Below are 17,029 nucleotides of genomic sequence, written 5' to 3'. Positions count from 1 at the left end.
ACTCGTATTCTCACAGAAACACGTCTTCCAGAGCACAAATTTTACTGTTTCAAGTAATGGCAAGCTGTGAGCAACTCCAGAAACCTATGGCACATCCATCAAATCCCACAGTCACTTTTTAAAACCCTCCCAGCTGCTGAGGGCAGACAGTTGTCCCGGGCTCATAGCCACATGTCCAGCAGTGTTGACCTCACCCCAGGGCCTGGAAGCACCGACTGCAGGACTCCCACACCCTTTTCAAACGCTTTTCGAAAAATCTGTCAAATTTCCCCATGACACGGCTGCACCTTGCCTCTCCTCCAAGCCTCAGCCTGACCTCGGTTACTCACCTGCTGCGACCCAGCATCTCCTGTCCCTAGGGGAACCAGCAAAATCCAGCAGCAAAACTAGGCAATTAAACATCCTGCACGGAAGAAGGCATGGAGATGCAAATTGTTCTGCATTCAGTGAAACAAAATCAGATCCTTCCACACCAGCAAGGGGGAAAGGTGCCAACCAAGCGGCTCAGCCGCGCTGTGCCAGAGACACAGAGGTGGGTTCTTTGGTTTCCCCTTGGTGGCTGTTGGAAGGGGAAGATCTGTGCTTCCCCAGAAGACATCGGTTTTGGAAAGCCCACCTATCAAACCTGAGCTCCCATAGCTAAGTCAGACCTGGGAGTTCATCATTTTGTTGGCCTTAATAATTCATTAATGTGACCATCAGCCCTGCCAGGATCCACCTTTGTCATCTTCAGACTGGAGAAAATTCTGTGAAGGGCCAATGATTGTAAACTTAGGATGCTACATATTTCATAAGGTTCTTAAAAAGAAGACTGCCAAAACGCTTTGCATGGATACCTCTTTTAAATATTCTTGTTTTCTGTTTAATTCAGCGTTGTTTCCCTCATATTGATTTGTAACTTTAAAACACACATTTTGAGCATGAGATCTGAGTACCTGCTCCCCTGTTTGGAACATTTTTGCTTCCAGCAATGCAAACTGTTGGAATAAAGCCCATCCAGAGACATCGGGGATCATGGAAGCAGATCATTTTCTGATTTATCAAAACAAACCGCTAGATACTATTTACTTTTTGTTTCATAATAGGTTGGAAAAAGCTAGATGAAAAGTCTAACAAGGTCTAACACAGTGAATAGAAGGGAGAAAAGCAATCAAGAGGCAGTTAAAGAGCAGTTAGAGCTTCCTTCTCATCCTTATCAGCACAGCTATCAGTCAGCAAGCCCCTAATTAGGTACAAAAGACATTGTGCTCGGGAGAGCTTCTCCAGGAACTGGAGACCTGCCATATGCCAGAAGCTGGAGCACTGACTGACAGCCTCTATTTAAGAAAAACAGTTACAGAATAATTAGCGACAATTTGTACAAATCAGAAGAAGTGACCTTTGTGGCTGCACAGTGTCTTACATAAAGAACAAAGCTTTTCTCAGCAGCACTGACAAATTCAGAACTAAAGTGTGACTCAGTTATAAAAGTAGAGGCTGGTTCAGCAAAGGCCTTCAGACCTCCCTGCTTTGTGGCCACCAGCCCATCCGGAGCACCTACAGACAACTCCGCAGCAGGGAAGCAAACCCAGGGTCTTACTTCCAATGCTGACAAAAATTTGCTTTGGGAGCGGGTTTTTGTTTCCCTTTGCCTTTATCCCTCTGCCTCAGTAGTAAGTTTGACTTCCTAGCCTGGTTTTCTGCAGCAAAGGATGCAAATCATCGAGAAACTCTGGGATAAAAGGTGCTCCCTTCAAAGCATCACTTAAAATAAATTATGTTAAAATTAAAAATATAAAATACAAGCTGTTTCAATAGTGGGTGGAAGGGCTGTGGCAAGGTCCCTTGCCTGGTGCATGCCATGGCTCGCACCTCTGCTAAGCGTCACCCAGCACCAGCCCAGCTGCAGACAGGCCGCTGGGACACAAGGGACAGGCTGCTGGGACACGAGGGACCCCCGGGATGTGTTTAACAGCTCCCGCACAGTGTCAGCGCAAAGCTGGCAGAGGAGGAGGGCGCCCAGCGGGGCTCTCCTCCACACGCTCGCCTGCCCCAGCAGCTGCTTCGGCAGCTGTTCCTACCAGTTGGTGGCTGAATTTTACAAGATATCTGTCTGTAATTAAAAAGCAACAATACTTTGGCAGCCATTATAAAAATGCATCACTGGATTACATCCCACAGGGAGCACTTCTGCAGTGGAGTAAGGGGAGACACGCTAGATGTGACCATGTAGGACTCCCCCCTTTCTAAACCCCTAAGATTATCTGCTTAACTGCTCTGCCAAGACCACCACCAGCATCCAAAACAACGGGCTCCGTTTGGACCAGCTGCAGGTCAGAAACGCTCGTCTCCTGCCCGTGCCACTCAAACCCACCCTGTGCCTGACATATGGTTGCAAGGTGCTCCACAGAGTAAGCGCCAGGGTTGGGGAGCTGCAGGTTTGGTGGGGAGATTTTAAAATATGGGTCTTACACAAGAGGATTTTCTCCATTTGGAGCATGTTAAGACATTGTGCTTGTGCCAGCTAAGCAGCACACCCAGAATTAGCAAAGCTTGAGCCAGATAAAGCTTGGCACGGGAGTGAGTGGTAAGAGGCCCCTGGGGAGCAAGTTGGTGCTTCCTGGTCCTTCCTGGCTCCCAGACCTGGTACCTACTAACATGCCCAGGCAATGTCCTGCAGGCTGTGCAAGCTCCAGAAACACCCTCGAGTGGCACAGAACCTTCCATAGCAGACTTTTTCCTGGTGCACATGGCAGCCTGGCTATGGCAGGGAGCTGTGGCTCTCCACAGGTGGTGAAGGATGTCCTCTGGAGCAGACAGGGACACATAGGGCAGTGGGACAGGCTCAGCTGCATCCCCCAGCTTGCACAAGGAGGGAACCGAGGCTGCCTTCATCTTCTCCCAACGGGCGGGATGCCGCAGAACGCCGTGGGATCTGTGCCATACGCTTCAGTGGAAGCAGAGATCTAGCTCCAGTCTGCAAACCGCTGCACACATATTTGTAAACCATTGTGTACACAGATAAATGCTTAATAATCATGATGACAAACAGACCTAAAACCCAGAAGCAGCTTCCCTCCGCACGAACTGCATCAGGAACAGGTTCCACTGAGCAAAAGCCTCCCTTTTATCGGGACTTCTTAGAGGGGACAAAGCCCATCTAACCACAGGCAGCACTGAAACGATGGCAAATCCAACAAATGATAACTAAAGCCCGTGGCACCTCAGACCCCAGGACTTCACCTGCCAGCCACCACCCACGCATGTCCACTTCCACACGCTAACGTGGACACGGCTGCACTGCAGGCACCTGGAGCCCTGACCTGCACACAAACCAGGGTGCAAACAAACAACCCACCTTGGAGCCTCTGGCCGCATTAGAAAGGAAACTAATGCAGGAGGAGGTTAAATTCCATGGTGTCTTGCCAAATTGGGATTACAGTTTGGGAGTCCTGGAACCCAGAGCCATGATTAATCTGCTGAGTGCTTCTACCCTGACCTCTCATCTCAGCCTCCAGGTAGTTTCCATGTGCCAGGCTGTGCACGGTGGTGTAGCAAAGTCATCTCCATCAGCATCTGCCTTTCTCTTCTACACTTACTGGAGCCCATCTGCTCCTCAGGGATCAGAGGAGAGTGAGGCTGGTAGGAAAATACCTTTCCTATGTAAACCATGCATTCTGCCATTTCCCTCTCCAAATTACACAGCGTCACAGATCGTAAGCCCTCTAAACAGAGGGTCTTCAGTTGAGGAACAGATCTCCATAAAGGCTGGGATTAAGGCCCTGCACATTAGAAAGGAAAGAGCGAGGAAAAATACGCTCCGTTTAATTACCCAAGCCATAACAACATTTTACTATTTTATACACGATTCCTGACAAAAGTGGAAATGTTATTTTCCACGAGCATAGCTGCTGGTTCTACTACAAATAAATAGTCCAGGGCACGCTCACCACGCGAGAGATGGAGGCCATGTGTTTTCATTAATTCTCTTGGCAGAGAAGCCCATGTAGATTTTGGACTGCAGCTCAGGACTGGAACGGGAGAGCTGGGGTGGCCAACATACATCACAGCAGACTACATTTGGCCCAGGTCCACATACGAGCTGGTCCAATACCCAGTTTTATCATCCTAATTACGAGCAGATTCCCGCTCCCTCCCTCCCTCGCAGAGGTATCTTCAGCTTCACCTTTTCCTTCCTCTCTCTGGCTGGTTGAAATCAGCAGGTGAATCGCAGTCCTTTGTCGTTACCGCTGGTAGACAAAGTTTGGCCTCTTTCATTTTCCTTTTATTGCAGCTTCTTTTGTGCAGATTAAAATAATTGATATTGATAATGTGATCTGCCCCCTACCCCTGTTCCCAATTACTTGCACAGGCTGGGGATCCTGCATTATGGATATGACAGGAATGGTCTTAATTAGCCTTCTGGGCTACAGAACTGATTCTGGTTTTGATTTGAAATATTTGGGATTATGCAGGCTGACTGTTGTGGGCTGGGGTCACCAGTGGAGCTGGCTGGGGGATGCTGGGGGGCTCGCTTTGAGCTGGCTTTTCTCAGACTGCTGCCAGGTGCCTGGCAGCACACCGAGCAGAGCCCTCACGTTGCTAGACAAAAACGAAGGACGATTTACTGCAGCTGCCTTTGTGTTGGGGATTAAGAATGACAGCACCGAAGGGTCTTTGCATCCCAAGTTTCACTCGGATTGAAGCAGGACACGGATGGTCCAACATGAGCTGACCAAGTGGCAGCCTTCGTAAGAGATCGCCCTTGCATTCAGGGCATGAAACCCCACTGAAAGCAAATGGTAACAACAAACCCAAGAGCATCACAGCTGAAAGGCACATACAGCTTTCTGGACCTGCAAAATTCCATTTCAAAATATGCAACCAGTTAACTCAGTCACAGGAGTGAGAAGTAAAGGTGTCGGCGCCTGGGAAACGGATAGATTTTTTTTTTTTCTTATTTTGGTGAGAGGAATCCCAATCCCGTAACAGGATTGTTAATGTGCTCCCTGGCACTCACACGCAATTCTCTTCACACAAGGGTGGAAAGAGAAAGGTCCTGTACAAGCGTCCCTGTTTCCACTGCGCAGCGTGCCTACCCCGTAAAAAGTAATTCATAGGCAACACCTTGGAACATGTTCTGCAGGTCAGAGAAGTCAGGGTCTGCCAGGTTTAATTGGAAGGGGGAAATGGTTTCCAGACGTGATGAGGGTCCGCTAAGAATGTCACCCCAAAGGTACATCTCCAGGGGCTGACAGCTCAGGCCTGCTAGCTGAAAATAACTGTGTGGTGAGGCACGAAGACGTCCCCAGGTCTCACCCAGACGGGACAAGCGCAGCACCAGAAAGCGCAGCAGGCTGGGATGTCGCAGCCCCACGCTCACCCACTCGTTAGACAGACACAGATCACAGAGCAGAGGCGTTATAACGTAGGGTGCCGGTTTCTGTGGCTGCGAGGTTAATCTAGCAAAGGGAATATTGCTTCAGTACCGCTTACTTCATTAAATCAGGGCTACTCGCTCAGTGGAGCATTGCAGTGTGCAGAAATTTCTTTGTTTTTAAACACTGTTTATACAAAACGCAAATGCAAAAAAAAAAAAAAAGGTAAAAAGAGAGAGGAAGCTGAGCTCCTCTCTCTGTAATCAAAGAGGAGACAACACTCAGAGCCAGAATACAAACCACAATTTATAATCAGAATGCAATGTAATCACTGGAACAGATGTCAAAAGATAAAACCGTATAATTCTGAATTGCCAACGATTAGTATTTTGCATCTTGGAGAGCACCGAGATGCTCTATTTCTGTCTACATATGTCTGCATTTTGGAAGCATAAGCAGAAAGTATTCAGCACAATGCTACAGAAACTCCTTTTTGTTCCTCTCCTGTAGCATTTGTACAGAGGAAGTTCTCAGTGAGGCTCAGGCTTGTTCCTGAATCAGTCCATGGTGGGGAGGGGAGGGAAGGAGAGAAATTGGTCTTTTAGGACTGCGGTTGGGAAAAACAGCATCACCAAGCTGGCACGTGGACATTGACTGTGTTGCCAGAGACAGAAGTCTATGATAAACAAAGAAAACATGGAAAGCTGCCTGGCAGAAAAGGTTAGAGAAAATTTTTCTACCAAAGTAAAACAGACAAGAGAAATTAGTTTCAATGTGCAGATCGCTCACCTCATAGTGATAATCCATGCAAGTTAACTCTCTCCAGCAGCGATCTCCTCGAATTTTAATCAGCCCCTGGAGGGGGGGGAAGACAAAAAATACTGTCACAAATATTTTATTTTACTTTATCTTGTATGTCAAGGTATTATCTCAATATGCCAAACAATCTAGTTACACTACAGGGAGAGCCTGTAAGGGCAGGGAAGCGCAGAACAACCCCCAGGAGACCCACAGCACATCTGACCCCAGGCCCAGTCGCTGTCCCAGAGGAAATGTAAAGCCATGAGAGCTCCAACGTGACTCCTTCTACTACCTGCTTACTGAAAATCTGACAGAAAATCCTTGTGGAATATGCGATGTCACTTAAAAGGGCACTGGAAGATGCTTTACCCGCACCCGAGCTCTGCAGAGCAGCTAGGCACAGCATGGGGCTCCCAGTACCAGCTTCCAGCATTGCTGGGTATGAGGCAGGGGGGCACAGAGGAGCAATAGGAAAAAGCAGCCTCTGCCACTGGGACGACTCTGTACAACAGACTGAAAAGTTACCTGCAGACCTAAACACAGCTGCATTCACAATTTTGAAATCCAGACCCAAATGTCTCCCTCTGGCAAAGCCACCCCTGCTGCCTGCGGAAGAGGAAACAGTGACACAGACTGGGATGAGGACCCCGCAGCCTCACCAGCCCTGAGCTGGATACAGAGATGCAATCAAAGTAATTAGAGAAACAAAAGAGGAGAAGGGGAAGGAAGCTGACAGATCTAAACACAGATGAATGTGCTAATGACAGGTCTACTTCACCTTAGGTTAGAGGTTGGCAATGAAATAAGCAGGTATCAGCAGTTGCTGTGCATTGATATTTCAGGGCAACAAAAGGGTGAAATTTCCAAATCAGTGGGTCCATTCCAGGGCTGGCAGTAATATTGGGATTAAATTTCTTTGCCTTAGTGATGAAGAGTAGAAAGGAATCAGTCGTCCACAGCAGAAAGGACACCTGGCCAGGGACGAGCCTGCTAGCAGGAAGCCTTGCAATCAAGCCGTGCCAGCCTGGAGGTATGCGGGTTCAGCCTGACACAGAAAGGTCCCTGATTAGGATCACAATATCCCAAATTGAGGAAAGCTTCACTAGTCAAAAGCTTGAACCAGCTCTATCATCTGCATACAATTAGGGGGTATTTGCCTACCTCTGACATTGCCCCTAATTATAACGTTCCTGCTTTCCTTAGTAGAAAAAATACAGGGAGTTTCTGTAAGGACCCATTACCAGCTATACCAGGAGCATCCTGAAACTTCTTTACATTTGCAGTAGGGAGGGTTTTCCAGAAGCAACCAGTGACCTTTCAGTGCTAAAATCTAAGAACTTGGAGGAAGAGAAGATTCCAGCACTATGGCACATCCTGGCCTATTGGTTTTATCCAGATTGCTAAAAATAATCTTCACTTAGAATCACAGATCTCAAGCTGGAAGGGAACCATGAGGATCTTGCAACATTACACAAAGTTTAGCAGGTTTGGAGCTCAAGAAAAATTCAAAATTCTAGTTAAAGACCCCCCAAAACTGTCCAGACCTCCTAAGTAACTATCCACAGCTGCCCTGCTCCCGGGCTGTACATATGGGCTGTACATATGGGCTGTACAATGCCTTAGAGCCCAGGGTGCTGGGTGTGGGAAACAGAGCTCAGAGCTGAGTCCAGTAACTCCCAACTAGCACAGAAGGGGCCAAATGGGAACGATCATTGGCCGCTTCTCCTGAAACAAGGCATAAAGGCAACCTGGTGGAAGCATCCAGTAGCTGGTTTAGAAACTAACAAAAGACGTACTTTTCCAGACAGCAAATAATTTACTTTATGAGAGACAAAGTACAAATGTGTTCAAAAGGAATTAGACACATTCCCAGAGGACAGGCTGAACACAACCTCCTCCCTGGGGAGCCCCTAAACCACCTGGGTGCCAGGAGCTGCCCCCTGCCCCAGAAGATCACTTTATGTTTTATATTCCTCCCCAAGCATCTGTTAATGGCTGCTATTAGAGACAATGTAAGAAGTTAGCTGGACTTTGGGCTTAACCCAAGATAGACTTTCTTAAGCAAACAAAGATCCACAAAAATAGTTACAAGCTCATTTGGCAGGTAAATTAATAGGAAATAGGCAGCCTTCTTGGTCTGAGCCGTATACCAGGTAATATCTAGATGTGCATGCCTTTGTGAATAGGGGCGACCCCAGCAGCCTTCAATAGGGCCATTTACAGCCTTAAATCATACCTGTTATCAGGCACATTGCTGAGTTCAAGCAGATTTCACCCCATCTGCTGTTCCAAATTATTTTTCCTTTTTTTTCCCTAGTCATTAAAAATTGAAACCTTTTTCACGCCAATGCTAACTGAAAGAGGACAGTAAACAGAAACTATTACACATTTTCAAAATCTGTGAACCCAGACAATTTACATCCTGCATTTTTAGCTAAGAACAAACCTGGCAAACCTGGTTAAAGCAGTAAAAGCCCAAACTCCTCCATGGCACATCTCACGGAGCAGGATGAAAGTCCCCCCCATTTGTACACAATAACATCCTGTGGTCAATGAAGAAAACGCCAGACAGACAGCATGGGCACCACAAGCATCAACCATCAGCTGCAGGAAAAGCATCACCTCACAGAGGCAAATGCCAGAGATGCAAAAGAACAAATCAATGCCACCATAACCAGCAAGGAAGAACAAGGAGATACAGTAAAGGGTAACCATTATTTTACAGAAGCGTTTGATAAGGTAGATAGCAATAAGGCAAAGGTTTCTGCAGCGTCTCACACGGCTCTGCACAACACAGGAAGAAGGAAGGGTACCACCGCAGCATAATGCACACTCCATCCCTGGAAAGCAGGTGGCCTGCGGGATGCTGGTACCCAGCACATCCCTGCTGGCCTTCAGACCTGGCAAACTCCCCGAGAGCTACACTAAAGCCTAAGCACTGAACCTGGCAGCAGCCTCTGGAGAAAAGAGGCACCCTCAAACCTCACACATGCTGTCGTCTTACACAGGCTGCAGTGGGAACGGCTGGGGGGTGGCTCCACACATGGCTGAGAAGGTTCTACACCAGGAGCTTAGACCAAGAAATACCTCGGCCCAGGAGGTCTCCATCTCGGCATCACCATGAAAGGGCCACCCCCCACCAGCACCACTCACAAAAAAAACCCAAGCAGAGCTGGTCCAAAAGGCACGGGTAAAATCACAATGGATGCAAAGTGTATAAATCGCGACTTGCAGGACGGGAAAGCAGAGCGGTGGGTACCAGTGGCTGCTCTGCAGTTTTACTCTTTAGCGAGTTATTCAGCAGATTCTGTCACTCTCTTTTCCATCACTCTGCAAGGACTGGAGCAGGGGAGGCAGGGACAAGACAGACTCGCTGCCAACAGCACGGCTTCATCTCCCCCTTTCTGAATCATCCGCAGCTTGCTCTGCCCCTCGAACCTTTTCTAAAATTACAGGATACGTTGATAGCATCTCACAGGATGTGCCTGTCAGTGGCAGGACAAATGCTAAGAAAGGCTCTGTGCAAGAATGCTGGAATATTAAAAAAGGACAGCTATCTTGATGACCTTCCCTCCTACCTTGCCCAAGCTGTTATCAAGCTCTATTACTCAGCAGGGATGATTAAAACAAGTATATGACAGAAAAGCAGCATACTGAAAATCAAAATCTTTCCTGCAATGAGTCACTAAGGCAGTTAATCACATTTTGTTTACTATAAAGCTTTCAAACAAGAAAGTCACTTAAAGCTCTTAATATCAAATCTGTTTTCCAGCACAGAAAACGCCCACACTCATAATTAGGGGGCGTTTCAAGTCTTCTTTACACTGCTGCTGTCTTCAAGTCCACTTCCACTCCCACACTGGCATGTGAGATTTCCAGTTTTCAAACGAATTCGTACCAAGAAACAAGAGCATGCAGTGCATGAAAACCTATCTGCTCTGCAGCTTCATCTCTGCTGAGGACGACGATGAAAGGAGAGCGAACCATGGTGGCTTGTTAAATAACCCTGCCGTGAGGAGCTGTGGATCCCTGGGCATGCATACACCAGCGAGCTCTGACATACCATGCTGCTCCATGCTGGGATGGACTCTGGTTTTACACACTCTCCCCAAATTATCTGGCTTCTGCTGATGTTTTTGGAAGTCAGTTCCTGGTGTCTTGAAGATGCAAACTTCATTTGAGAAATCCAAGTGAGCACAGGAGGACAGAAGGAGGAAGGGAGGAAGCGAGGATTCCCACATCTGCTGGAGTTTCACATTCACTGGATTTCTCTCAGTCTGCTAACAATTCCCAATCCATTTTCAAGATTTCTCCATGTATATTGAACTGGCCTGGACACCACAGCTGTAGCAGATTACGCTGCCATACCACAGATCAAAGCACAGGGAAAAATCCCCATCCCCTGCTTGAAGACAAGCAGCAGCTAGTGCACCTCTGATGTTCCCCAACTGTCCTCTTTTTGAATGAGGAGAGGACGCACGAGGGACCAGAAGGAAAAGGAGCCAGGGGGCAGAGCATGGGATGACCCCGTGAGACTCCAGCAGACCTGGAAGACCCTCCTGTCACTTGGATACATGCTACAAACATCTTGCAAGAAGTATCGTGGGGGCAAATATTAAGCGGAGTTCAAGAGGTGAACAATATGGACAAATTAAATGGAGAACAAGGAAAGGAAAAATATTTTTTTATTATTATTATTTTTTGCAGCACTCTGGAGAGCAGGGCTCACATCCCCAAAACGGCATTTCTGTTCCATGCTTGCAGGGCACTGCTGTTGGATCTCCCACCTCCCGCGACCTCCTGGTAGTGTTGCTTCAGCAAAAAGGGAAGGAGAAAAAAGGAACAGCCCATCTCCAGGCTCTAATGCAGCAAGGCACTCGGGTTTGAGCATCTGAAACAGAGATCCACGGATCAGCCTTAGGTGGGACAGACTCACGAACAAACTTGGTGTTTCGTTGTGTTATGGCTGTGCTGGAGGCAATGCCTGGCTGTGAGAAAGACCAGGATGGAAAGGTTTTAACAAAGGACTTTTCCACTAATTTTGGGTGGCATTTTTTGAGAGTAGGTTCTGGCTGATACCTTCAACGTCCAGGAACATATAAAGGCATTTAGAACGTTCAGCAACTTCCAGGCAGCTGCTACCACAAACATGCTGTACCATCCTCCAGCTTAACTGCGCTCTCACACACATGTACAAGTCTCTAGGTTTTGTGACGATTAAGTTCAAGGTTCAGGAAGCAACCGAAAACAAGCGACACTTGCAGAACCCTCTTCATATTTCCCAGTGTTTGGTGTTCTCCATGCCAAGTCTGGTTCCTTACCATCACTCGCAACTTCAATTCCTGACTGGTATTCAAGCTTCTCTAGGTACCACGTGGGTTTTGATACAACATCAAAATGGACCTGTTAGCTCAGCACTAATTAGCACTGACAGAGGTTGGCTATGCTTACAGGTAGGCAGCAAGCAGAAGAATATTTCCAAGGGCAGCCACTGTTACCTCCTGAGAAATCGCTGTCATACAGGGATCGGGGTCTTGCCAGCCCATTCACTGAGGAGCTGAGCTCTTCACCGAGCTCCAGTTGCTGGGTGATAAAAAACGACAGCGAAGTGTTCACCCACTGTAACCCGCTTTGAATACTGGACCACATCTCAACATACTAAACCATCCTCACTTTTATGGTCCTTTTTGAAGCATCTTGAAGATGTGAGTACAAGATGACACCATCACAAAGAAAAGGAAAGTCTTTCTCATCCTGCTTTCAGCTCCCTGACTTTTTATTAAACTTGTGAAGTTAGGCTGCCCGCACAGCAGGGGCTGCGTGCCAGCTGGTAATGTCATTACTATTGGTTATCTTCTAAAACACCAACCACATTTCACAAGTCTGAAATATTGAAGAAAACCTCCAGATCTCAGGCAATCTGAAACAGCACCCGACACCGCACTGCATATGGGTATTCGCTACTTGCACAGCAATAGCGCTGAGGAGTTAGTGTCACCTACCGGGACCCCATCGGGTAGGATGCTACACAAACGCAGAACGAAGCCCTGAGCCCCCTGGGTATCCTGTAGCATCATGGAATTGTAGGCTTAATTATGTTGGATAAGGCCTTTAAGATCATCCAGTCCAGCCCTAAACCTAACACCACCAAGCCCAGCTGCATTTTAAATACCTCGCACCAAGCAGGCGCACCCGGTCACGGGGGCTTCCTCTGCCAGTTCAAGTCACTGCTCTTAGTCACAGTTCTCATGTGTACATGGTTTTGTGTTATCGCAGCTTGGTGTAACGCTCCTAATATCGTCAACATGGCAATGTAATAATTTGGGAAACACAGAAAAGATACGCTATAGGTAGCTCGGTGCGCTAACTTGTTTCTCATTTTCTAAATTCCAAAATTACTTGAGAAGTATTTTTTTTCTTTTTATTTTTAAGATGACAAATTTAAGAAGTTTCTTCCTAGTTCTGAGCTAGCAGAGCATCAGCTAAAACCTCAAATTCTGCATTTAGTTTGACATAAGGTTTGGAGACTAATGAACAGGAGACAGGGATTTTTGAAAACATTTTTTACTTTTCCCTTTTTATGATTCACTCCCATCATTAGATAAAACTAAAAAGTGTGTGTGCTGAGTGGGAAGGGAGCAGGAAAACAGCCTCTAAAGTTTATTTTCTTTTCCCAATGACAAAGGCAAACGCATGTTCACATGCTTACAACCCCAGGAAAAAACCAAGCACCCCCGGAAACGCCGGCTCTGTTTGCATACTGGGGGTGGCTGGAGAGACTTTCAAAGCCCTGCATATCAGAAGGGAAAGGTATTCAGCAATACAAATTAAATATAAGCTAAAGGGAAGGAAACAGGTGGCTAAGTGAACCAGCAATTGCCCTTTCACCTCCATGGCCTTGCTTTGAATCCAGCTCTAACCAGAATTATTAAATTCATACTGATGGGACGGTGGCTACAAAGACACCAGGGTTTGATCCTGCTGGCCGAGCTCACGGCAGCCCCAACGTGCACACCAGCCCCTTCCAGTAATAATACAGCCTGGCCTGGGAAGGGTAAAGTTGAGATCTTTGTCATATTGATTTACAGCCGACTGCAGCTCCAGGCCATTCTGCACACTCAGAAATCTCCTCGCGCTGCTGTCTGCATGAGAACTATAAAATGTTCACCCTGGATTGAATTAGCATCCAGAATGAAATATGTGCTCAATACCTTCTCCCCTACTAAGTTTGCTCCCTTTAGGGCACGGCTGAGGAGCGCAGGGGAGGATGGAGATGCAGCACCTGCTTGTACTTCGAAAACACCAACCTCCGGGGCTCCCAGGCTCTCACAATTAAGGTGCATTAAATCCACCAGCATTTTTCACAGGGGAAGGAAAATTACATTTAGGACCTTTAAAATTTTTTTTATTTATTTTAATGGTGTTCAATAAAATGCCTGGTTTTAATCACCACAGCCACTCTGCCGTCCTCGCTCAGCCCCCATGCGCTTTCCATCCGCCAGCCCCACTTTGCGCCCATGCATTCACACTCATATTTAAATAGCATTTCCCAAGCTCAGCTGATGTGTGCCCTTGGATACACCGCAGGTGTCATGACTGATTTTGTCACTGTACTTTTATTTGTCAGCTATAAATAAGATACCGGCTATGCAGAACAAGACCCCGTTTTGCCTCGAGCATCATCACTAGCTTTGATAGCTTACTACGGTGTTAAAGGAAAGATGACGATGCAGTCACTTGAGCAGATCCACAAGCAATCAGAGGGAACAAAAAAAAAGTATTTCCCAGCAAATTCTTAGCAAAACCCTCACTGCACAACTTCACCCTCCTGCAAGACTTGACCCAGCCAGCAAGGCACCGAACCAGTCCCATTGATAAAACTCAGTAAGCCTGCTGAAAACTCACTATTTATGACTAATAAATTCTCTTTCAAATGCAGTATTTTGTTGAACACATTTGCAAGGTTTGCCAACTGGCGGCCAGGGGACTTTGGGGGTGGAAATCAAAATCACCCCTTCACTCCCACTGAATCAATTCCTGTCTTGCTTGACTGAGTAACCTCACATGCCCCCTCTCTTTCCCCATCACTGAAAGAATATCCAACAAAAGGGATTTCAGGGGAAATTAAGCCACAGAGAGGAAGTTTATGAACAGCTTTTGATTTCTACATTTCTTGAGTTTGATTAAATCGTGGCAGAAATCCCAAACCTAAGGCCATGGCACACAGTGGCACAAGGAATGTAACAGGACTGGGAGGCAGAACCAAAGAGGGATGCAAGCCATTCAGCTGCTGGCTGGGTCCTCCAAAGACAGCTTGCTGCTTGATTTTAGGGTCCTGACATCTGAATTTACACTGTAGCATGCTGAGGATCGCCGCCTTAAAACACAGAGAGGACGAACATGTGATGAGAATGGGTCCTCACTTTTCAACTGCATTTTTTCAGTGAGAGGAGCACATCTGGATGCTGCTCCTTTTTATTGTATCATCCCTATCCCCTGCCATTAGGATTAAGCTGAACACTGAGTTGTGAAGACTGCCTGGTACCTGCTACCACTGGCAGAGGCTCTGTAAGGGGACCCACCCCCACACCCCTCCAGACCCCCAGGAACTGCCCCAGACTTTCTGAATCTGCAGAAGGCTGGGAGCATGGGAACCATGCAGGTCCATCCCAGGAGAGGCAGAGAGGAGCCCTTCCACCATGTCCATGTCACAGCCACCATGGACACCGAGAAGCACAGAAACCCACGCCCAGCCTCCCCGCTCTGAGTGGCCTGTCCAGGGTGTCCCCCCTGGATGCAGCTCTGCCGCTCCAGTGGAGGATGCTGCGTACAAGGTCCACGCAGGTCCCCAGCTCCCCCAGACCTCCCACTAAGCTCTCACCCCATCTCTGCCCGCACAGACAGGCACTGCCCACAGTCTTTGCTCTCCAGCTTTACTTCAGACCTCTCCATCTCCTCCCTGTGTTCACTCTTCTTCCAATTGCCCAATTAGCAGACTCCCTTCTAATTAAACCTGCCTATGCCCAAACAAAATCCCCAGCATTGCCCTTGCTCCTTCTCACCCACCACCTCCGCCAGACCCACTTTTTCCCCTGACCCCCTTCCCCAAACGACCAAACCCAAGCACAAGCATCAGTTCAAGATGCACCATCACAGTCAACTCCGTAAGGATTTTACACTTCACATAAGAAGCAAAACATCTCCAAAGAAGACAAACTCTTCCCTTATTTACTTGATGCCAGCAAACATGACTCAGGGACCCCGGGGTGACCCGCCACCCGCCGCTGCGGAGCGATGCAGCATCTTGCCCTGCACACCCTGAGCCATGCAGCTCCTGCTCCGACGCCGCTCGGAGGGAGGGAAGTGGCTGAACTCCGACACGACAAATCCTTCCTTTTCATCTTACGCGGATTGCTCTGCCCAACTGTACCCCTTTCAGGCTGCTGTACTTTGGTGATTCAAAATGAAAAAAAGCCTAAATAATTAAAATGTCATTCAAGCTCTAAGCCGATATGAGTCACTGTTACAAAAAAATATCTTAAAAATTCTTTCAGGAGTGGGGGATAATTATATTCCTCCCTATCTATTGATTTTTCTCTACAATGCAGATGTCAGATTTTCCACGGTTTTTTTCTTTTTCTTTTTTTTTTTTCCCTGGAGTGAGTGTCAAGGAGGAACAAAGCACTCTTTGAGACTTTTTCAGCCCAAAATTAATTCTGAAAAAAATGGTACAGACAGGCCAATAGCACGGGAAGCCGAGAAAAAGCCTGGTGACTCAAGCTATGTCTGCAAAACCGCTATTGATATCGGCTATGGTGAGCAGGGTGGGGTACGGGGCACCAGCATTATAAATTTAGAGTCAATTTGAAGACTTTCTTTCTGTGTCTTCACAATACAAAAGATGGGTAAAAAGAAAAAAATCTCAATGACGGCCAATGCTAAATTTTTCTCATAATATAAATATGAGACACTCCAGAGAAATCCTGACCGGTGCCTGGCACTTCACGCGCGCAGCCCCTTGCCAGCCTCTGCTCCCCACAGGAGAAGCAGTTTCGGTACCTTTTGAAAGCCAAACAAGTACCTATGTATGCTGAAGACAAACTGGCTGTAATTTAGAACCCCAAGTTCACAGAAGAGGGAAGAGCTTTACAAAGTTAAAATTAATGAAAAAAAAATTGTTTAAGGGCTATAGGACAGGGCTGTAAGGGGACAGTCAGCTATGCCACTCCTCAATCATGCCTGACCCTGGCACCTGAAGCGCTCAGATCTGTGGGCTCCGACACGGTGTCTTTAGACACAAACAGAAACACTAAAGCACTTGGAGTTTTCCTGCTGCTATGCACCGGGTCGCCCAGCCTGCTCCCTGCCTGCCTGCTCCATCTTGCTTCTGCATTTGAATTGAAAGGATAAATCTTGAAAAAAAATCTGGATTTTATTTCAGCCTCAGTAATAAATATCATGGCTAAATGCTCTATTCACCAGGGGAAAGATGCTTGGATGGGTGTGACGCTACAGCAGCAATACATGGCAGTGGCACAGTCCTTCTGCTGGATGTGTAAAACTGCCTCTGAACTCCATGACACTGTTTTATGACTTTTTTTTTTTCTTATATACATCATAACAGACACAATAATTAATTCCCAAGGACAGCAAGGGCTCTAGCTTTTTGAAAATTCAAAACATTTTCTATGGTCCTTTTATGCCCCAAGGTTCGTGTTATGGCTATTGAAATTGTTTGCATACTTTTCAATATTTGCATAATTTATGAGGCCAAATCGTCAATTGTGGAGTGCTCTGGCGCAGGGCTTGCCACAAACCGCACTGGTGGCAGAGGATGGTATTGGGCTGGGTCACCCAGACCCCCTGTGCCC

The 17,029-nt window shown here is 47.1% G+C and overlaps 1 protein-coding gene across 3 annotated transcripts in view; it reads right to left on the bottom strand.

The window, feature by feature from the left end:
- Positions 1-17,029, bottom strand: part of LMF1 (lipase maturation factor 1) — a 206,399-nt gene that overhangs the window by 116,337 nt on the left and 73,033 nt on the right. For all 3 annotated transcript variants that reach the window (XM_056338286.1, XM_056338287.1, XM_056338288.1), the window contains one exon: positions 6,147-6,212. In XM_056338286.1, the coding sequence (XP_056194261.1) occupies positions 6,147-6,212 (66 nt within the window). The remainder of the gene's footprint in view (positions 1-6,146; positions 6,213-17,029) is intronic.

The sequence above is a fragment of the Falco biarmicus genome, chromosome 4 (assembly GCF_023638135.1).
Source record: "Falco biarmicus isolate bFalBia1 chromosome 4, bFalBia1.pri, whole genome shotgun sequence".
Taxonomy (NCBI): Eukaryota; Metazoa; Chordata; class Aves; order Falconiformes; family Falconidae; genus Falco; species Falco biarmicus.
Note: the sequence above shows the minus strand (reverse complement) of the source record. Positions and strands in the feature narration are given on the sequence as shown.